Genomic DNA, 22,859 nt, shown 5'->3' on the forward strand with positions numbered 1-22,859 from the left:
CGGGAGAAAGCCCTCACTGGTCACGGGGAGAACGTACAAACTACGTACAGACAGCGCCCGTAGTCAGGATAGAACCCGGGTCTCTGGCGCTGTGAGGCAGCAACTCTACCGCTGTGGGAAATGATGAGCATTGTTTTTATTTGTGTGTGTTGTAGGCAGCACGGTTATCTCCAAGGAGATCTCGGTGGAGTCGGCGGCGGATGTGCAGGAGGTGGTGAAGCGGCGGCCATTGATATGGGACAACCTTCACGCTAACGACTACGCCCAGAGACGCTTGTTCCTGGGACCCTACAAGGGGCGCCCCTCCAGCCTGGTGTCCAAGCTGCAAGGCGTCTTGCTCAATCCCAACTGCGAGCTGGAGGCCAACTACGTGCCCATCCACACCCTGGGCACGTGGCACAAGTGCGGAGTGCGGGCAGCAGCGAGCCAGGCATCGGGTACATTGAAACACAGAAACATAGGTGCAGGAGGAGGCCATTCGGCCCTTCGAGTCACAACCACCATTCATTGTGATCACGGCTGATCATCCACAATCAGTAACCCGTGCCTGCCTTCTCCCCATATCCCTTGATTCCGCTCGCCCCCTAGAGCTCTATCTAACTCTCTTTTAAATTCATCCAGTGAATTGGCCTCCACTGCCCTCTGTGGCAGAGAATTCCACAAGTTCACAACTCTCTGGGTGAAAAAGTTTTTTATCACCTCAGTTTTAAATTTAGAACTGAGATGAGGAACAACTTTTTCAGTCAGAGAGTTGTGAATCTGTGGAATTCTCTGCCTCAGAAGGCAGTGTAGGCCAATTCTCTGAATGTATTCAAGAGAGAGCTAGACAGAGCTCTTAAGGATAGCGGAGTCAGGGGGTATGGGGAGAAGGCAGGAACGGGGTACTGATTGAAAATGATCAGCCATGATCACATTGAATGGCGGTGCTGGCTCGAAGGGCCGAATGGTCTCCTCCTGCACCTATTGTCTATTGTCTTAAACGGCCTCCCCTTTGTTCTTAGACTGTGGCCCCTGGTTCTGGACTCCCTCAACATTGGGTACATGGCCTTGGCTGCTGGGAGAAGTAAGGACTGTCTTTAGTTGCTCTTTTCACCTCCATTTTCTGCACCAGTATTATGGAGTCATACAGCATACAATGGAGCCCAACCCATAGAAGCATAGACAATAGGTGCAGGAGGTGGCCATTCGGCCCTTCGAGCCAGCACCGCCATTCAATGTGATCATGGCTGATCATCCAAAATCTCCGCATACCCCTTGATTCCGTTGGACACAAGAGCAATGTCTAACTCTCTCTTGAAAACATCGGGCGACTATATGTGTGCTTCCCCGCAGAAGCAGATCTACAATCACTTATTACAATCACTCCACACTCTTAAATTTCTATCGCTACACTGTAAATGGCTCAATTGTAATCATGTTATTGTCTTTCCGCTGACTGGTTAGCACGCAACAAAAGCTTTTCACTGTACCTCGGTACACGTGACAATAAGGCAAACTAGAAACTGGCCCTTCAGCCCAACTTGCCCACGCTGACCAACAATCCGCATCCACATCAGTCCCACCGGCCTGCGTTTGGCCCGTATCCCTCTAAACCTGCCCTATCCTTGCACCTGTCTGAATGTTTCTTAAACGTTACGATAGTCCCAGCCTCAACTACCTCCTCCGGCAACTTGTTCCTTACACACACCACCCTCTGTGTGAAAAAGTTGCCCCTCACGTTCCGATTAAAACTTTTCCCCCCCTTCACCTTGAATCTATGTCCTCGTGTCCTTGATTCTCCTACTCTGGGCAAGAGGCTCTGTGCATCTACTCGATCTATCCCTCTCATGATTTTATACACCTCTATAAGATAACTCCTCATCCTCCAGCTTTCCAAGGAGTAGAGTCCCAGCCTACCCGACCTCTCCCTTTAGCTGAGACCCTCGAGTCCTGGCAACATCCTCGCAATCCTTCCACATCCCAGGATTTAGATTCAGTGACAAAGATGGACGCAGAATGCAGGTGTAACTCAGCGGGTCAGGCAGCATCCTTGTAAATCTTCTCTGCACCCTTTCCAGCAAGTTGTCATTTCAGGAAGCAAATGTGTTGTAGTCTCAGAGGGGCAATGTAAGGCATGGGTGGAACCAAGGTTTTGGAGAATTTGAAGGCAGGATGACTCTGACAAACAACTAACACCATTAACTTCTTTTCAGATACTGATGACGGAGCTGAGAATGACCAAACATACTGCCCCGAAGAAGCCCTAAAAGTTGCACTGGCTGACTGGGTAAAGGAAGTCAACAGACCGTTGAACCCAAGTGAGTGTGTGTGTCTGTGTGTATGTGTGTCTGTGTGTGTGTGTGTGTGTGTGTGTGTGTGTCTGTGTGTGTGTGTGTGTGTGTGTGTCTGTGTGTGTGTGTTTGTGTGTGTGTGTGTGTGTGTGTGTATGTGAGTGTGTATGTGAGTATGTGTGTGTGTTTAATATAATTTTAGTAGAGGGAGGCTTAGAGTCACAGTGATACAGTGTGGAAACAGGCCCTTCGGCCCAACTTGCCCACACTGGCCAATAATGTCCCAGCTACACTAGTCCCACTTGCCTGCGCTTGGTCCATAACCCTCCAAACCTGTCCTGTCCATGTACCTGTCCAACTGTTTCTTAAACGATGGGATAGTCCCAGCCTCAACTACCTCCTCTGGCAGCTTGTCCATACACCCACCACCCTCCCAAGTTACCCCTCGGATTCCTATTAAATCTTTTCCCCTTCGCTTGGTGGCGCAGTGGTAGAGTTGCTGCCCCACAACGCCAGAGACCTGGTTCAATCCTGACTACGGGGGCTGCCTGTGTGGAGTTTGTACGTTCTCCCTGTTTTCTCCGGGTGCTCCGGTTTTCTCCCACACGCCAAAGACGTACGAGGTTGTAGGCTAATTGGCTTGGTGTAATTATAAATTGTTCCTAGTGTGTAGGATAGTGTGGTGTGCGGGGATCGCTGGTCTACCTGTTCTTCTGCAGTTGTACAGGGCCCTGGTAAGACCACATCTGGAGTATTGTGTACAGTTTTGGTCTCCTAATTTGAGGAAGGACATCCTTGTAATTGAGGCAGTGCAGCGTAGGTTCACGAGATTGATCCCTGGGATGCCGGGACTGTCATATGTGGAAAGATTGAAAAGACTAGGCTTGTATTCACTGCAGTTTAGTAGGATGAGAGGGGATCTTATAGAAACATATAAAATTATAAAAGGACTGGACAAGCTAGATGCAGGTCAAATGTTCCCAATGTTCGGTGGAGTCCAGAACCAGGGGCCACAAGTCTAAGCCATTTAAAACTGAGGTGAGAAGAAACGTTTTCACCCAGAGAGTTGTGAATTTGTGGAATTCTCTGCCACAGAGGGCAGTGGAAGCCAATTCACTGGATGGATTTAAGAAAGAGTTAGATAGCGCTCTCGGGGTTAGTGGAATCATGGGATATGGGGAGAAGGCAGGCACGGGTTATTGATTGTGGATGTTCAGCCATGATCTAATTAATGGCGGTGCAGGCTCGAAGGGCCGAATGGCTTCCTCCTGCACCTATTTTCTATGTTTCTATATTTGGAAGATTGCGTGCAGTTCTGGTCACCCCGTTACAGGAAGAATGTGGAGGCTTTGGAGAGGGTGCAGAAGAGTTTTACCAGAATGCTTCCTGGATTATTATCTCAATGGTGTCAGATTAGGTAGAGGGGAAGTGCAACGAGATCTGGGTGTCCTTGTACACCAGTCACTGAAAGTAAGCGTGCAGGTACAGCAGGCATTGAAGAAAGCTAATGGCATGTTGGCCTTCGTAACGAGAGAATTTGAGTATAGGAGCAAAGAGGTCCTTCTGCAGTTGTATAGGGCCCTGGTAAGACCACATCTGGAGTACTGTGTGCAGTTTTGGTCTCCTAATTTGAGGAAGGACATCCTTGTAATTGAGGCAGTGCAGCGTAGGTTCACGAGATTGATCCCTGGGATGGCGGGACTGTCATATGATGAAAGATTGGAAAGACTAGGCTTGTATTCACTGGAGTTTAGAAGGATGAGAAGGGATCTTATAGAAACGTACAAAATTATAAAAGGACTGGACAAGCTAGATGCAGGAAAAATGTTCCCAATGTTGGGGGAGTCCAGAACCAGGGGCCACAGTCTAAGAATAAAGGGGAGGCCATTTAAGACTGAGGTGAGAAAAAGCTTTTTCACCCAGAGAGTTGTGAATTTGTGGAATTCTCTGCCACAGAGGGCAGTGGAGGCCAATTCACTGGATGAATTTAAAAGAGAGTGAGATAAAGCTCTAGGGGCTAGTGGAATCAAGGGATATGGGGAGAAGGCAGGCATGGGTTACTGATTGTGGATGATCAGCCGTGATCACAATGAATGGCGATGGGTGAAAAAGTCCAGTCCTTTCATAATTTTATACCCCTCTCATCCTTCTAAATTCCAGTGACTACAAGCCCAGTTGTCAGAGGTTATAGACAATAGACAATAGACAATAGGTGCAGGAGGAGGCCATTCGGCCCTTCGAGCCAGCACCGCCATTCAATGTGATCATGGCTGATCATTCTCAATCAGAACCCCGTTTCTGCCTTCTCCCCATACCCCCTGACTCCGCTATCCTTAAGAGCTCTATCTAGCTCTCTCTTGAAAGCACTCAGAGAATTGGCCTCCACTGCCTTCTGAGGCAGAGAATTCCACAGATTCACAACTCTGACTGAAAAGGTTTTTCCTCATCTCAGTTCTAAATGGCCTACCCCTTATTCTTAAACTGTGGCCCCTTGTTCTGGACTCCCCCAACATTGGGAACATGTTTCCTGCCTCTAACGTGTCCAACCCCTTAATAATCTTATATGTTTCGATAAGATCTCCTCTCATCCTTCTAAATTCCAGTGTATACAAGCCTAGTCGCTCCAGTCTTTCAACATATGACTGGGGAGAAGGCAGGAGAATGGGGCTAGGAGGGAGAAATAGATCAGCCATGATAGATTGGCGGAGTAGACTTGATGGGCCGAATTGCCTAATTCTGCTCCAATCCCTTATGACCTTATGACTCGGTGGGGAAAAGGGCCTGTTTTCTGCGCGCTGTATCCCTAAACTAAACAAAACGTGACCCACACATCTCGATCAAACAAGCAGTCCCCTCTCACCTCAATGTCTTCTCGCAGGTAGACAGCAGCCAAAGGAGGAACGAGGGCCGAGGCCGGAGATCGGATTGTCCGAAGAGATTACCCTGAACGGGAAGGTTGCGACGGGGATCGGGAAGCCCGGCGATAACTCTGACGCGCGCACACGAGGGAGCACCTCGAAGGCAGGAGGGCCTCCGCCATTAAGTGAGGGTCCCGAGGTTGGCGGCAGCCTTCGGCCCGCCATGGGCAGCAGTGGCCGAGAGTCGGAAGGAGAGGAACCGGGAGCGAGGGATTCCGGGACCCGGAGCGCTTCGGATAAAGGAGGGGCGGGGTTGGTGGGGACCGGCCGGGCGAGGGACGGGACCGCGGGGCCCGGGAAGGCGGCCGAGGAGAGGGTCGGAGGAGAGGTCGGCTGCAGCACGAGCCTCAGCCCGGGCCACCTGCGCCTAATGGTGGACCTCTTCCACCTGCCCTACGAGCACGAGGTCGGGACGGCCAGCAAGCTCCGCCAGTTCCAGTGGCTCAAGACCAACGCCCACTGCGTCAGCTCCAGCACCAAGATAGACGGGCCGAAGGTAACGGGTCAATGGAGCGGGGTGAGATCGGGGCGGCACGGTCAATAGTCAATAGTCACTTTATTTGTCACATACACATAAATGTGCAGTGAAATGAAAAATTACCCGCAGTTCAACAATAAGACCAATAAAAATAATCAATAAAAATGCAATAACTCATACAATCATAAACCAACACCAAACAAAAGAAACATCCATCACAGTGAGTCTCCTCCAGTCCCCTCCTCACTGTGATGGAAGGCCAGAATGTCTGCCCTGCCGTCTTCTCCCGCGGTCAGGCTATTGGAGTTGCCACGTCGGGGCGGTCGGGGCTCCTGACATTGAAGCCCCCGCCGGGCGGAGAAAATCCTGCAGCCTATTTCAGGCCGTGCCGGACGGTGAAAGGTCCGCGTCGGGCCGACCCAAGCCCCGCGATTCAGGGTGGGCAAAGACGCTGCCGCTGTCGCTGCCGCTGCCGCTGCCGGAGCTCCCGATGTCGGCCCCCACCCATGGGCCTGCGGGCTTCCGACGTCCAGGCGGCCCACGCCGGAGCCTCCGGAGACGAGTCGCAGCCTCTCCCGCAGCATCCGAAGGCAGCCAGCGCCGCAGGTGGTGAGTCCGGGCCGCTGGCTCTGCGAACCAGAGCCCCAGGTGGTCCCAGCCGGAGCCCGCCAGCTCCAGGTGTTTGGCCGATGGTAGGCCGCAGCGGGAACGGAGACACGACACAGAAAACAAAGGTCGGGTCTCCGTTCGGGAGAGACAATGTTACAGTCTCCCCCCCACATAACACACAACCGCAAACACTACATCATATTTAAACTACAATTAAGACAAAAACAACACAAAAGGCAACGGGCTGCAGGCAAGCCGCAGCTGCCAGGTGGCCCAGCGGTAGAGTTCACAACATCCTGCATTTTATGTCCATCTTTGGTGTTAAAAAAAGGATTGAAGAGTAGTGAATTGTGAAGCCAGACGATGGAATGTAGGTGGAAGGGGAGGGGAAGATCATAAGATAGTAAGGTCCTAAGGTGTGTTAGAATTAGGCCATTTGGCCCATCGAGTCCGCTCCGCTGTTCAATCATGGTGGATCTATGTTGGGGGAGTCCAGAACAAGGGGCCACAGTTTAAGAATAAGGGGTAGGCCATTTAGAACTGAAATGAGGAAAAACCTCTTCAGTCAGAGAGTTGTGAATCTGTGGAATTCTCTGCCTCAGAAGGCAGTGGAGGCCAATTCTCTGAATGCATTCAAGAGAGAGCTAGATAGAGCTCTTAAGGATAGCGGAGTCAGGGGGTATGGGGAGAACGGGGTACTGATTGAGAATGATCAGCCATGATCGCATTGAATGGCGGTGCTGGCTCGAAGGGCCGAATGGCCTCCTCCTGCACCTATTGTCTATTGTCTATTGTCTATCTCTCCCTCTCAACCCCATTCTCCTGCCACCTGACTACGGGTGCTGTCTGTACAGAGTTTGTACATTCTTCCCGTGACCTGCGTGGGTTTTCTCCGGGTGCTTCTGTTTTCTCCCACTTCCCAAAGACGTGCAGATTTGTAGCCATTCAATCATGGCTGATCTCTGCCTCCCAATCCCATTTTCCAACCTTCTCCCCATAACCCTTGACACCCGTTCTAATCAAGAATTTGTCTATCTCTGCCTTAATAATATCCACTGACTTGGCCTCCACAGCCCTGTGTGACAATGAGTTCCACAGATTAACAACCCTCTGACTAAAGAGGTTCCTCCTCACCTCCTTTCTAAAAGAGCGCCCTTTAATTCTGAGGCTGTGACCCCTGGTCCTAGACTCTCCTACTAGTGGAAACATCCTCTCCATGTCCACTCTATCTATGCCTTTCATTATTCTGTACGTTTCTTCTGTAAGCTTCTGTAAGTTGCTGCCTTGCAGCGCCAGAGACAAGGGTTAGATCCTGGGGGTGCTTGACTGTACGGAGTTTGTACGTTCTCCCCGTGGGTTTTCTCCGGGTGCTCCGGTTTCCACCCAAAGCATGGAATAGTCTTCGCCCTACTATAGTTACTCAACCAGACGCAACTAACCTTAAAGGCAGCTCTTCTCCAGGAAGCCCTTCTTGCTTAAGTCCATACTCCGCCACCTCCAGTTTAAATTCCATTTGGAATATTTTGGAGGACCAAGAAACAAGAACCAAGAACCACACTCCAAAGACGTACAGGTTTGTAGGCAAAATGGCTTCTGTAAATTGGCGCCAGTGCGTAGGATAGAACCAGTGTACGGATGATCGATGGTCAGCGTGGATAGCACTAGTGGTCGATGTGGACTTGGTGGGCCAAAGGGCCTGTTTCCACGCTGTATCTCTAAAGTAAAGTGAAGCTCAGGGCGGTGAGCTAGGTTTTCAAGAATGATCCGGGGGATGAGTGGGTTGACGTATGGTGAGCGTTTGTCGGCACTGGGCCTGTACTCGCTGGAGTTTAGAAGGATGAGGGGGGGGACCTCATTAAAACTTACTGAAAAGTGGAAAGTCTGGATAGAGTGGATGTGGAGAGGATGTTTCCACCAGTGGGAGAGCCTAGGACTAGAGGGCACAGCCTCAGAATTAAAGGACGTTCGTTTTCAGAAAGGAGATGAGGAGGAATTTCTTCAGTCAGAGGCTGGTGAGTCTGCGGAATTCATTGGCACAGACGGCTGTGGAGGCCAAGTCAGTGGGTGTTTTTAAAGCGGAGATTGATATGTTCTTGATTAGTAGGGGTGTGAAAGGTTATGGGGAGAAGGCGGGAGAATGGGGTTGAGAGGGAAAAATGGATCAGCCATGATCGAATGGCGGAGTAGACTTGATAGGCCGAATGGCAGAACTCTGCTCCTTTGCCTTATGAACACGATTGTTTTAATCATTAGAGTGCGATGGGTTATGTCTCATTAGAGTGGGAGGGTTGATCATTAAAGAAGGGAAGGCCAGTGTGGGTGCAATATTGGTTGAGGGGTGGGGAGATCATTGAGCACGAGAAGAGACGGGATCAAGCGGATGGGATTGGATATGGGAATCGGTATTATAAGGTCATAATGGAAAAGGAGTAGAATTAGGCCATTCGGCCCATCAAATCTACTCCGCCATTCAATCATGGCTGATCTATCTCTCCCTCTCCTAACCCCATTCTCCTGCCTTCTCCCCATAACCATATAACCGTATAACCACATAACCATATAACAACTACAGCACGGAAACAGGCCCATTCGGCCCTACCAGTCCACGCCGACCACTGTCTCTGACCTAGTCTCATCTACCTGCTCTCAGACCATAACCCTCTAATCCCCTCTTATCCATATACCTATCCAATTTACTCTTAAATAATAAAATCGAGCCTGCCTCCACCACTTCCACCGGAAGCCCATTCCATACAGCCACCACCCTCTGAGTAAAGAAGTTACCCCTCATGTTACCCCTAAACTTTTGTCCCTCAATTCTGAAGTTCTGACACCCGTACCAATCAAGAATCTATCTATCCCTGCCTTAAAAATATCCACTGACTTGGCCTCCACAGCCGTCTGTGGCAAAGAATTCCACAGATTCACCGCCCTCTGACTAAAGAAATTCCACCTCATCTTCACAAAGGAATGTCCTGTAATTCTGAGTTTATGACCTCTAGTGCTGGACTCTCCCACTAGTGGAAACATCCTCTCCACATCCACGCTGTCCAAGCCTTTCACTATTCTGTATGTTGCAATGAGGTCCCCCCTCATTCTTCTAAACTCCAGCGAGTGCAGGCCCAGTGCCGACAAACGCTCATCATGGGTTAACCCACTCATTCCTGGGATCATTCTTGTAAACCTCCTCTGAAGGTTTGGTTAGTGAAGGAGGTATTATGGTGAATGTTATCCATGTGACATGCCCCATTGGTTAGTTTAATTGACTTTAGTTAAGTTCAGTTTAGTTTATTGTCACGTGTCGCGAGGTACAGTGAAAAGCTTTGTTACAGCAGAGTCATACAGTGTGGGAACAGGCTCTTCGGCCCGACTTGCCCACACCGACCAACCTGTCCCATCTACACTATTCCCACCTGCCTGTGTTTGGCCCATATCCCTCTAAACCTGTCCTGTCCATGTACCTGTCTTAATGTTTTGTAAATGTTGGGATAGTCCCAGCCTCAACTACCTCCTCCAGCAGCTAGTTCCATACACCTATCACCCTTTGTGTGAAAAAGTTCCCTCTCAGGTTCCTATTAAATCTTCCCCTCCACACCTTCAACCAATGTCCTCTGGTTCTTGTTCAACTCTGGACAAAAGACAAGTGCATTTACCCGATCTAATACTCTCGACATTTTGTACACTTCTATAAGATCACCCTGTGGTCCACGGAATAGAGTCCTATCCTGCTCAATCTCTCCCTAATTAATTCATTAATCTTATTAGCTGAGGCTCTCGAGTCCTGGCAACATCGTCGTAAATCTTCTCTGCACCCTTTCCAACTTGACAACACCTTTCCTATAACACGGTACCCAGAACTGAACACAATACTCTAAATGAGGCCTCACCAACGTCTTAGTTTAGTTCAGTTTGTTGTCACGTGTACCGAGGTACAGTGAAAAGCTTTTGGACAATAGACAATAGACAATAGACAATAGGTGCAGGAGAAGGCCATTCAGCCCTTCGAGCCAGCACCGCCATTCAATGTGATCATGGCTGATCATTCTCAATCAGTACCCCGTTCCTGCCTTCTCCCCATACCCCCTGACTCCGCTATCCTTAAGAGCTCTATCTAGCTCTCTCGTGAATGCATTCAGAGACTTGGCCTCCACTGCCTTCTGAGGCAGTGAATTCCACAGATTTACAACGCTGAGTGAAAAAGTTTTTCCTCATCTCCGTTCTAAATGGCCTACCCCTTATTCTTTTGTTGCATTCTATCCAGTCAGCGGAAAGACAATACGTGATTACAATTAAGCCATTTACAGTGTATAGGTACATGATAAGGGGAGTACTATATGTAATGGCAACTTCGGCCCTTTGCAATGAAGTCCTTTCTGCTTGCCATTGCTTCACAGGGAGTGGGAGTGAACTTGAAGCAAGCCAACAAAGAGGTTTTCCAAACGTATTTTTTCCAGTTTAATTAGTCGTTTATTGAAGTAGTAATACAAACAGGTCTGTATCTCTCGAAGCTTTTCAATTCTCGTCGCAGGTCTGAACTGTATCTTCTCCCTCCCTGTGTCTGACCCCTCCCGTCTTTGCATATCCAGATATACTCCTTAATTCTGGATCCTCCCAGTCCATTATGCCCATATATGTAATCATCTCATGACAACCCCCAAATGTCCAAAGATAATACAGCAAGATACAAAATAATATAACATGCTAAAACAGCTGGCACAAACACAAATGGCTCCTACATTATAGTTAAAGTAAGAAATGTTGCTGTAGGAATAGGGATTTAAGAGTGTAGGGGCGATTATAATGCGTGATTGCAGGTCCACTTCTCCATTCCTGCAGCAACATCTATTACTTTAACTATGCTCTTCTTAATCTCCTCTCGCTAAATGTTGTTCACGATATTCCATTTATCACGTATCTGTACACTGTGGACGGCTCGATTGTAATCATGTACCGTCTTTGCGCTGACTGGATAGCACGCAACAAAAGCCTTCCACTGAAACCTCGGTACACACGACAATAAACTCAACTGAACCGTCACCCATTCCTTCTACGCAGAGAAGCTCCTTGTCCCACTGAGTTACTCCAGTATTCTGTGTCCATGACTACAATCGAGCCGTCCAGTGTACAGATACGGGAACGGTTACATTAATGACTTGGATGAATGGATTAAAAGTACCATTAGCAAATGATACAAAGCTGGGTGGCAGTGTCAACTGTGAGGAAGATGCTATGAGGTTGCAGGGTGACTTGGACAGGTTGTGTGAGTGGGCGGATGCATGGCAGATGCAGTTTAATGTGTATAAGAGTGAGGTTATCCACTTTGGTGGTAAGAATAGGAAGGCAGAGTGTTATCTGAATGGTGTCAAGTTAGGAAAAGGGGACATACAACGAGATCTGGGTGTCTTAGTGCATCAGTCACTGAAAGGAGGCATGCAGGTACAGCAGGCAGTGAAGAAAGCCAATGGAATGTTGGCCTTCATAACAAGAGGAGTTGAGTATCGGAGCAAAGAGGTCCTACTGCAGTTGTACAGGGCCTAGTGAGACCTCACCTGGAGTACTGTGTGCAGTTATGGTCTCCAAATTTGAGGAAGGATATTCTTACTATTGAGGGCGTGCAGCGTAGGTTTACTAGGTTAATTCCCGGAATAGCGGGGCTGTCATATGTTGAAAGACTGGAGCGACTAGGCTTGTATACACTGGAATTTAGAAGGATGAGAGGGGATCTTATCGAAACGTATAAGATTATTAAGGGGTTGGACACGTTAGAGGCAGGAAACATGTTCCCAATGTTGGGGGAGTCCAGAACAAGGGGCCACTGTTTAGGAATAAGGGGTAGGCCATTTAGAACTGAGATGAGGAAAAACCTTTTCATTCAGAGAGTTGTGAATCTGTGGAATTCTCTACCTCAGAAGGCAGTGGAGGCCAATTCTCTGAATGCATTCAACAGAGAGCTAAATAGAGCTCTTAAGGATAGCGGGGGTATGGGGAGAAGGCAGGAACGGGGTACTGATTGTGAATGATCAGCCATGAATGGCTGTGCTGGCTCAAAGGGCCGAATGGCCTCCTCCTGCACCTATTGTCTATTGAACGAGGGGAATAACATTTGGTGCAAGGTAAAGTCCACTGTCCTGATTTACTGCCACAGGCGGAGGAGTGGAGAGCTCTCGCATATTCGTTCCAGCTCTGGTGCGATGAGATCGTCCAACTCTACCAGCACTTCATGAGGAGCCCCAACAGGGCCATCGTCTACGACCTTTACCCCTACCTCTGGGACATCAGGAACACCCTCCTGGTCGTTAAGGCCTTTGTGATGTGGATGGGTGAGTGCGAGAGCTTCCATTCGACACTGCGGCAGGGTGGCGCAGCGGTAGAGTCGCTGCCTCACGGCTCCAGAGACCCGGGTTCCATCCCGACTACGGGCGCTGTCTGTACGGAGTTTGTACGTTCTCCCCGTGACCTGCGTGGGCTTTCTCCGAGATTTTCTTCAGTTTCCTCCCACACTCCAAAGACGTGCAGGTTTGCAGGTTAAATGGCTTCGGTAAGGATTGTGAATTGTCCCAAGTGTGTGTAGGATAGTGCTCGTGTACAGGGATCGCTGGTCGCCGCGGACTCGGTGGGCCGAAAAGCCTGTTTCCATGCTGTATCTCTAAACTAAACTAAAAATACTTAGGGGCACGGGTCTAAGGTACGAAGTTGGAAGTTTCGAGTGGATAGAGAGTCGTAGAGTCTTAAAGCACACAGTGTGACTGCGTGGGTTTCCTCCGGGTGCTCCGGTTTACTCCTACATCTCAAAAACTTGCGGGTTTGTAGGTTAATTGGCCCTCTGTAAAATTTCCCTAGTGTTTGGGGAGTGGATGTGAAAGAGGGGTAACATAGAACTAGTGAACGGGTGATTGATGGTCGGCATAGATTCGATGGGCCGAAGGGCCTGTTTCTATGCTGTATCTATGACCTACACTAAACTAAACCATCACAACGTGGGCTAGGTGCTGGGGAAAAGCTGCATGGAGTTGTGGGGGGGGGGGGGGGGGAGGCTGGAGGGCGAGTTGAGGTGACCCAGGCCACTGGGAGGGTGGGCACTGACCACCATGTTAATGTGGTCCATAAATATCGGCAATCAAAGATCAGCCACAGGGTTCAGGCTTCTGAACGGTGTGTAGGGAGTGGGTGAGAAAGTGGGCTAACATAGAACTAGTGTGACACACAATGCTGGAGTAACTCAGCGGGACAGGCAGCATCTCCGGAGAGAAGGAATGGGTGACGTTTCGGGTCGAGACCCTCCTTCCGACTGAAGAAGACGGATCAGTCTGAAGACGGGTCTCGATCCCAAACGTTACCATTCCTTCTCCCCAGAGATGCTGCCTGTCCCGCTGAGTTACTCCAGCATTTTGAGTCTGTCTTCGATTTAAACCAGCATCCGCAGTTCTTTTCCACACATAGTACTAGTGTGAATGGGTGACCGATGGTTGGCGTGGACTCGGTGGGCCGAAGGGCCTATTTCTAGGCTGTATGTCTAGGGGTGGCACGGTGGCACAGCGGGAGAGTTGCTGCCTCACAGCAAATGCAGCGCCCGAGACTCAGGTATGATCCTGACTACGGGCGCCGTCTGTACGGAGTTTGTACGTTCTCCCCGCGACCTGCGGGGTTTTCTCCGAGATCTTCGGTTTCCTCCCGCACTCCAATGACGAACAGGTCTGTAGGTTAATTGACTGGGTAAAAATGTAAAAATTGTCCCTAGTGGGTGTAGGATAGTGTTAATGTGCGGGGATCGCTGGGCGGCGCGGACTCGGTGGGCCGAAGGGCCTGTTTCCGTGCTGTATCTCTAAAAAAAACTAAAAATTAAAACAAATTTCAACCAATGAATCAAACCTTTGCGCTGTGACGAAAATGACTCTGATAATTTTCCCGGCTGTACCAAACTCTTGTTGATCATTGACTCCTTTTCCCCAGATGGACGAATCGAGAAGAGCGCCTATTCCTTTCACTCCTGGATGAACTGCTTCCAATGTGAGTATTATTATGCCTTGTTCTAATCTAAGACCCTTGTTTAGTTTAGTTTAGTTTAGTGATACAGCGCGGAAACAGGCCCTTCGGCCCATCGAGTCCAACATGGACCAGCGATCCCCGCAAACTAAAACCCTCCTACACACACACTAGGGACAGTTGACAAAATGCTGGAGTAACTCAGCAGGTCAGGCAGCATCTAGTAGAGAAGGAATGGCTCCCCCCCTGTGAAATTTAGCAACGTGCTCTCTCGCTGCTCCCCCTCTGTGAAATGTACCAGCATGCGCAGTTATTTTCCTACACAACTTGCCGCTCCACTGCGATTTCTCTTCAAGGTATGTCTATAGACAATAGACAATAGACAATAGGTGCAGGAGTAGGTCATTCGGCCATTCGAGCCAGCACCACCATTCAATGTGATCATGGCTGATCATTCTCAATCAGTACCCCGTTCCTGCCTTCTCCCCATACCCCCTGACTCCGCTATCCTTAAGAGCTCTATCTAGCTCTCTCTTGAATGCATTCAGAGAATTGGCCTCCACTGCCTTCTGAGGCAGAGAATTAAGGGGTTGAACACGTTAGAGGCAGGAAATATCTTCCCAATGTTGGGGGAGTCCAGAACAAGGGGCCACAGTTTAAGAATAAGGGGTAGGCCATTTAGAACGGGGAGGAGAAAAACTTTTTCAGTCAGAGAGTTGTGAATCGGTGGAAATCTGCCTCAGAAGGCAGTGGAGGCCAATTCTCTGAATGCATTCAAGAGAGAGCTCTTTGAATGGCGGTGCTGGCTCGAAGGGCCGAATGGCCTCCTCCTGCACCTATTGTCTATTGTCTATTGTCTATTTCAGGTTTCCTACATCTGCAGTGTTTTGCTTTACCGGTGCAGTTTGTTGCAGGTTTCTTTCACCTGCAAAATGATTAATGATACCTGTGATCTGTGGTTCTTCCAGGGTGCCCCAACAGCAGTGCAGGTCACGTGTCGGCCTCAGAGGGAGAGCCCTGGATTTACAGAGGAGGGCTGGCAGGAGAGTTTCAGGTAAGCTGTTCCCCGCATTAATTCAGCACCACCCCCCCTCGTTCTTCCTTTCTTAAGAAGGGCCATGGTGGCGCAGCGGTAGAGTCACTGCCTCACGGCGCCGGAGACCCGGGTTCAATCATGACTACGGGTGCTGTCTGTGTGGAGTTTGTACGTTCTCCCCGTGACCTGCGTGGGTTTCCTCCGAGATTTTCGGTTTCCTCCTAGAAGATCTCGGAGGAAACCCACGCAGGTCACGGGGAGAACGTACAAACTCCGTACAGACAGCACCCGTAGTCAGGATGGAACCCGGGTCTCCGGCGCCGTGAGGCCGCGACTCTTCCGCTGCGCCACCGTGCTGCAGTTCTGTTCTGTGATTTTGGTAATGATTTCCATTCCTCTTGTTGCAGATGATGCTTCCGATCACAAGCAGCAGCGAGCTGTTCAACCAGTCTCCTCCAATCTTCCCCACGGTGAAAGCTTACAGCGTCAGGCCCTTCGAGCAGAAGGACAAGGTATTTGGTTGAAAGCAGTGCTCTGGAGCACTAGGACAGTTCACAGTTTAGTTTATTGTCACGTGTACCGAGGTACAGTGAAAAGCTTGTGTTGTGTGCTAACCAGACAGCAGAAAGACTATACATGATTACAATGAATCCATTTGCAGTGTATAGATACATGATAAGGGAATAACGTGATAAGGGAATAACGTTTAGTGCAAGGTAAAGCCAGTAGAGTCCGATCAAGGATAGTCCGAGGGTCTCCAATGAGGTAGATAGTAGTTCAGCACTGCTCTCTGGTTGTGGTAGGATGGTTCAGTCGCCTGATAACAGCTGGGAAGAAACTGTCCCTGAATCTGAAGGTGTGCGTTTTCACACTTCTGTACCTCTTGCCCGATGGGAGAGGGGAGAAGAGGGAGTGGCCGGGGTGCGACTCGTCCTTGATGATGCTGCTGGCCTTGCTGGCAAAGAAGGTTGGCAGGCTACCCACGCAGTTTAATCTCATCCTCTTTCCTTGACTGACTCCTCTATTCTTTGGAGCACTGGATGATGAGGGGTGACCTTATAGAGGTGTATAAAATCATGAGAGGAATAGATCGGGGAGACGCACACCAAGTGTCTTGCCCAGAGTAAGGGAATCGAGAACCAGAGGGCATAGGTTTAAGCTGAAGGGGAAAAGATTTAATAGGAACCTGAGGAACATTTTCACACAAAGGGTGGTGGGTGTATGGAACGAGCTGCCGGAGGATGTAGGTGAGGCAGAGACTATAGCAATGTTTAAGAATTATTTAGACAGGTACCTGGAAAGGACAGGTATAGAGGGATATGGGCTAAACGCAGGCAGGTGGGACTAGTGTAGATGGGACAATTTACAATTTTTACCAAAGCCAATTAACCTATAAACCTGTACATCTTTGGAGGATGGGAGGAAACCTGAGCACCCGGGGAAACCCACGCGGTCAATGGGAGAGAGTACAAACTCCGTACAGACAGCACCCGTAGTCAGGATCGAACCCGGGTCTCTGGATCTGTGAGGCTGCAACTCTGCCGCTGCGCCACCATGCCGGAAAGATGGGGCACAGGGGAAGAAAGAGGGGGAGGGTGTGTGGCGGAGAAAGAGGAGGGGGGTGGGGGTGGGGGTGGAGAAAGGGGGGTAAGGTGGGGGGGGGAGGGGGAGGTTGTTAGAGGTTACCTAAAATTGGAGCATTCATTGTTTCTTCAAACGCAATGCTGAGTTGTGGTTGAGAATGACAATAGACAATAGGTGCAGGAGGAGGCCATTCGGCCCTTCGAGCCAGCACAGCCATTCAATGTGATCATGGCTGATCATTCCCAATCAGTACCCCGTTCCTGCCTTCTCCCCACACCCCCTGACTCCGCTATCCTTAAGAGCTCTATCCAGCTCTCTCTTGAATGCATTCAGAGAATTGGCCTCCACTGCCTTCTGAGGCAGAGAATTAAGGGGTTGAACACGTTAGAGGCAGGAAATATCTTCCCAATGTTGGGGGAGTCCAGAACAAGGGGCCACAGTTTAAGAATAAGGGGTAGGCCATTTAGAACGGGGAGGAGAAAAACTTTTTCAGTCAGAGAGTTGTGAATCGGTGGAAATCTGCCTCAGAAGGCAGTGGAGGCCAATTCTCTGAATGCATTCAAGAGAGAGCTAGATAGAGCTCTTAAGGATAGCGGAGTCAGGGGGTATGGGGAGAAGGCAGAAACGGGGTACTGATTGAGAATGATCAGCCATGATCACATTGAATGGCGGTGCTGGCTCGAAGGGCCGAATGGCCTCCTCCTGCACCTATTGTCTATTGTCTATTGTTTATTTCAGGTTTCCTACATCTGCAGTGTTTTGCTTTACCGGTGCAGTTTGTTGCAGGTTTCTTTCACCTGCAAAATGATTAATGATACCTGTGATCTGTGGTTCTTCCAGGGTGCCCCAACAGCACAGCCATTCAATGTGATCATGGCTGATCATTCCCAATCAGTACCCCGTTCCTGCCTTCTCCCCATACCCCCTGACTCCGCTATCCTTAAGAGCTCTATCCAGCTCTCTCTTGAATGCATTCAGAGAATTGGCCTCCACTGCCTTCTGAGGCAGAGAATTCCAGAGATTCACAACTCTGATTTGCAGCCATGGTTTCCTGCTGTTGTCTAATTTGAGGAAGGACGTTCTTGCTATTGAGGTTCACGAGGTTAATCCCTGGGATGGCGGGACTGTCATATGAGGAAAAGATTGGAAAGACTGGGCTTGTATTCACTGGAGTTTAGAAGGATGAGAGGGGATCTTATAGAGAATTAAATAAAATTATGAAAGGACTGAACAAGCCAGAAGTTCCCAATGTTGGGCGAGTCCAGAACCAGGGGCCACAGTTAAAGAATAAAGGGGAGGCCATTTAAAACTGAGGTGAAAAGAAACTTTTTCACCCAGAGAGTTGTGAATTTGTGGAATTCTCTGCCACAGAGGGCAGTGGAGACCAATTCACTGGATGAATTTAAAAGTGAGTTAGATTGAGCTCTAGGGGCTAATGGAATCAAGGGATATGGGGAGAAGGCTGGCACGGGTTACTGATTGTGGATGATCAGCCATGATCACAATGAATGGCGATGCTGGCTCAAAGGGCCAAATGGCCTCCTCCTGCACCTATTTTCTATGTTTCTACGTTTCTATGTCTGTGCTCTCCTTTACAGAGGGCACTGTATTCCATGTGCACAGAGAGCCTCATCTGTACATCGCTGGAGAAGGACCATGCAAACTGCCACCCAGACCTGATTGGAGACAGGTAGGGACCCAGTAGATTCCACAGCACCAGTGCTAGACAACACCCCCCCCGCCCACCCACCCCTCCTGATGGACCTTTGTACCTAGAACCTAGAACAGCACAGCACTAGAACAGGCCCTTCGGCCCACAATGTCTGTGCCAAACATGGTACCAAGACTGTCTCATATCTTCCTGCACATAATCCATATCCCCCTCATTTCATGATCATGTCATAGGTCATAGGAGCAGAATTATGCTCTTGGGCCCATCAAGTCTAAGAACAAAGGGGAGGCCATTTAAAACTGAGGTGAGGAAAAACGTTTTCACCCAGGGAGTTGTGAATTTGTGGAATTCTCTGCCACAGAGGGCAGTGGAGGCCAATTCCGTGGAGGTGATTTTTAAAGAGTTAGATAGAGCGGAATCACGGGATATGGGAAGGCAGACAAGGGTTACTGATTGTGGACGATCAGCCATGATCACAATGAATGGCGGTGCTGGCTCGAAGGGGCTGAATGGCCACCTCTTGCACCTATTTTCTATGTTTCTATGTAAGTCTACTCCGATGGGAGGAAACCTGAGCACCCGGGGAAACCAATGCAGTCAATGGAGTAGACTTACATAGAGAGTTGTGAATCTGTGGAATTCTCTGCCACAGAGGGCAGTGGAGGCCAATTCACTGGATGTTTTCAAGAGAGAGTTAGATTTAGCTCTTAGGGTTAACGGAATCAAGGGATATGGGGAAAAAGCAGGAATGGGGTATTGATTTTGGATGATCAGCCATGATCATATTGAATGGCAGTGGTGGCTCGAAGGGCTGATTAGCCTACTCCTGCACCTACCTTCGATGTTTCTATGTTTCTAATACCCCCTAATCCAGCAAACAGTGGTAGAAGCTTGATAAAAACGCTCAGTTATTTGACTTTTAATTGTAAGTCATAGTTCAGGGGTTCAGTCGGATTTATTTTCATATCCAGCTATTTAGGAGCAAAGAGGTCCTTCTGCAGTTGTACAGGGCCCTAGTGAGACCGCACCTGGAGTACTGTGTGCAGTTTTGGTCTCCAAATTTGAGGAAGGATATTCTTGCTATTGAGGGCGTGCAGCGTAGGTTTACTAGGTTAATTCCCGGAATGGCGGGACTGTCGTATGTTGAAAGACTGGATCGACTATGCTTATATACACTGGATTATTAAGGGGGTTATTAAGGGGTTGGACACGTTAGAGGCAGGAAACATGTTCCCAATGTTGGGGGAGTCCAGAACCAGGGGCCACAGTTTAAGAATAAGAGGTAGGCCATTTAGAATGGAGATGAGGAAAAACCTTTTTCAGTCAGAGAGTTGTAAATCTGTGGAATTCTCTGCCTCAAAAGGCAGTGGAGGCCAATTCTCTGAATGCATTCAAGTGAGAGCTAGATAGAGCTCTTAAGGATAGCGGAGTCAGGGGGTATGGGGAGAAGGCAGGAACGGGGTACTGATTGAGAATGATCAGCCATGATCACATTGAATGGTGGTACTGGCTCGAAGGGCCGAATGGCCTCGTCTTGCACCTATTGTCTATTGTCTATTGACTAGAAGGTCAATGTGTTGCTGGCTGATATGCCATTCCACTGCTAGACCCATGAGGTCATAAGGAATAGGAGTAGAATTAGGCCAGTCGGCCCATCAAGTCTACTCCGCCATTCAATCATGGCTGTTTTATCTCTCCCTCATAATCCCATTCTCCTGCCTTCTCCCCATCACCTCTGACACCTGCACTAATCAAGAAACTATCTATCTGTCCCACTGACTTGGCCTCCACAGCTGTCTGTGGCAAAGAATTCCACGGATTCAACATCCTCTGACTAAAGAAATTTCGCCTCATCTCCTTCCTAAAAGAAAGTCAACATGCCCCAAGCCCTAAGGCCTCTTAAGACCTCTGGTCCTAGACTCCCCCACTAGTGGAAACATCCTCTCCACATCCACTCTATCCAGGCCTTTCACTGTTCGGTAAGTTTCCATGAGCCCCCCCCCCCCCCCCCCCTCATCTTTCCAAACTCCAGCGAGTACAGGCCCAGTGCCGTTTGACGTTCATGACATGTTAACCCACTCATTCCTGGGATCGTTCCCGTAAGCCTCCTCTGGACTCCTTCCAGAGCCAGCACACCCTTGGTCAGGTTTGGAGCAGTTGGAGGGCAGGGCAGGGCAGGGCAGGGAGAAGGCAGATCACTGTACCGGTGGCCTTTAGTGCGGACAGTACACAGATAACTAAGTTCCAAGCTTTGCTGGGACCCGCCTTCTAGGGATGGACATCCATTTGGCCTTTCACTCTCCTGCAAGTTTCAACGGGGTTCCTCCCCTCAAGGTCTGGTTCTGAGGATGACAGTCTTGCCTCTTTTCTCTAGGTCCCTGGGCCGCTTCCTGACGTTGTGCTCGGGATACTGCTTTGTGCTGGAGGATGAGCACGGTGTTTGTGGCTGTGCATCTGGAGCATTGGACGTCAAGGCTTTCCTGAAGGGCACAGAGGCAACCTGGCTTCCTGCAATGCAGGAGAAATACTCCAGACCGACTCATGGGATCCTAACTCCAACTCAGGTGAGGGCTTGGCGCCTTCTGGGGAATGGAATATTACAGATAGGCACAAAACCCTGACCTGAGTAACTCAGCGGGTCGGGCAGCATCTCTGGAGAAAAGGAACAGGTGACGATTCGAGTCGAGACCCGTCTTCAGACCCATAGTGGAACTTTATAGGTGACTCAGGAGCGCTGGACAACTGGGGAGTCTTAGAGTGATACAGCACGGAAACAGGCCCTTCTGCCCAACTTGTCCAAGCCAACCAACATGTCCCATCTACACCAGCCCCACCTGCCTGCGTTTGGCCCATATCCCTCTGAACCTTTCCCGTCCATGTACCTGTCTAGGATGCCGGTTCAAATTGAAGGTAGACACAAAATGCTGCAGTAACTCAGCGGGTCAGGCAGCATCTCAGGAGAGAAGGAATGCGTGACGTTTCGGGTCGAGACCCTTCTTCAGACTGAACTTTTTTTTCTCTTGTTGATCATATTGTTTACAGTGTGTTATGTTTACATATTCTGTAGTGCTGCTGCAAGTAAGAATTTCATTGTTCTATCTGGGACACACGACAATAAACCACTCTGGACTCTTGAACTTTTTCCGCTCGGTTATAGTTCAGTTCAGTTCACTTTGTGGTCTGTTATTGCGAAGGTTTACTATTCTTGAGTTTGACTTGATTGCATTTATGTACAGTATATCTGATCTGATTGGAAAGCATGCAAAACAAAAAGCTTTTCACTGTACCTCGGCACGCGTGACAATAATCAACCCAAACCTAACAACATTTGGGGTTAAGGGGGAGAGATAGATCAGCCATTATGGGCCGAATGGCCTAATTCTACTCCTATCACTTGTGAACTTATAGTTGAACGACAGAGTAGACTTGATGGGCCGAATGGCCTAGATTTGTTCCTATAACTTATGAACTTATGATTGAACGATGGAGTAGACTTAGATTTAGATTTTAGATTTAGAGATACAGCGCGGAAACAGGCCCTTCGGCCCACCGGGTCCGCGCCGCCCAGCGATCCCCGCACATTAACACAATCCTACACACACTAGGGACAATTTTTTACATTTACCCAGCCAATTAACCTACATACCTGTACGTCTTTGGAGTGTGGGAGGAAACCGAAGATCTCGGAGAAAACCTACGCAGGACACGGGGAGAACGTACAAACTCCGTACAGACGGCGCCCGTAGTCAGGATCGAACCTGACTCTCCGGCGCTGCATTCGCTGTAAGGCAGCAACTCTACCGCTGCACCACTGTGCCGTTGAAGGGCCAAATGGCCTAATTCTGCTCCTATAACTGATGATCGTACGGACTTGTTCAAGGGTTGTTCATTTTTCTCTTGTTTCTCTTTCAGGAACTGATGATGTATTTCTACAGGAAGACGCCCAGCTTCTCCGAATCCGTGCTCTACCACTTCCCTTCCCTGATCCAAATGGATGTCCATCCCAAGATGGCGGATCCCAGCGAAGCTTGGAACTTAGTTATCTGTGTACTGTCTGCACTAAAGGCTAACGGTAAAGTGATCTGCCTTCTCCCTGCCCCATCTTGCCCTCCATCTGCTCCATGTCTGAGGAAGAATGTGCTGGCTCTGGAAGGGGTCCTGAGGAAGCTTACGGGAATGATACCAGGAATGAGTAGGTTAACATATCATGAACGTCTAGACACCAGGCATGTACTCTCTGGAGTTTAGAAAGATGAAACTTACCAAAAAGTGCAAGGCCTGGATAGAGTGGATGTGGAGAGGATGTTTC

At 49.3% G+C, this 22,859-nt stretch overlaps 1 protein-coding gene across 1 annotated transcript in view; it reads left to right on the forward strand.

Annotated features, from left to right (window-relative positions):
• LOC144598330 (protein O-GlcNAcase-like) overlaps positions 1-22,859 on the forward strand; it is a 57,799-nt gene that overhangs the window by 30,431 nt on the left and 4,509 nt on the right. Inside the window, exons 8-17 of the mRNA XM_078408367.1 lie at positions 156-437; positions 2,193-2,297; positions 5,149-5,684; positions 12,421-12,595; positions 14,226-14,282; positions 15,227-15,312; positions 15,702-15,806; positions 18,477-18,568; positions 20,925-21,114; positions 22,463-22,622. Of these exons, the coding sequence (XP_078264493.1) occupies positions 156-437; positions 2,193-2,297; positions 5,149-5,684; positions 12,421-12,595; positions 14,226-14,282; positions 15,227-15,312; positions 15,702-15,806; positions 18,477-18,568; positions 20,925-21,114; positions 22,463-22,622 (1,788 nt within the window). The remainder of the gene's footprint in view (positions 1-155; positions 438-2,192; positions 2,298-5,148; positions 5,685-12,420; positions 12,596-14,225; positions 14,283-15,226; positions 15,313-15,701; positions 15,807-18,476; positions 18,569-20,924; positions 21,115-22,462; positions 22,623-22,859) is intronic.

The sequence above is a fragment of the Rhinoraja longicauda genome, chromosome 1 (assembly GCF_053455715.1).
Source record: "Rhinoraja longicauda isolate Sanriku21f chromosome 1, sRhiLon1.1, whole genome shotgun sequence".
Classification (NCBI taxonomy): Eukaryota; Metazoa; Chordata; class Chondrichthyes; order Rajiformes; family Arhynchobatidae; genus Rhinoraja; species Rhinoraja longicauda.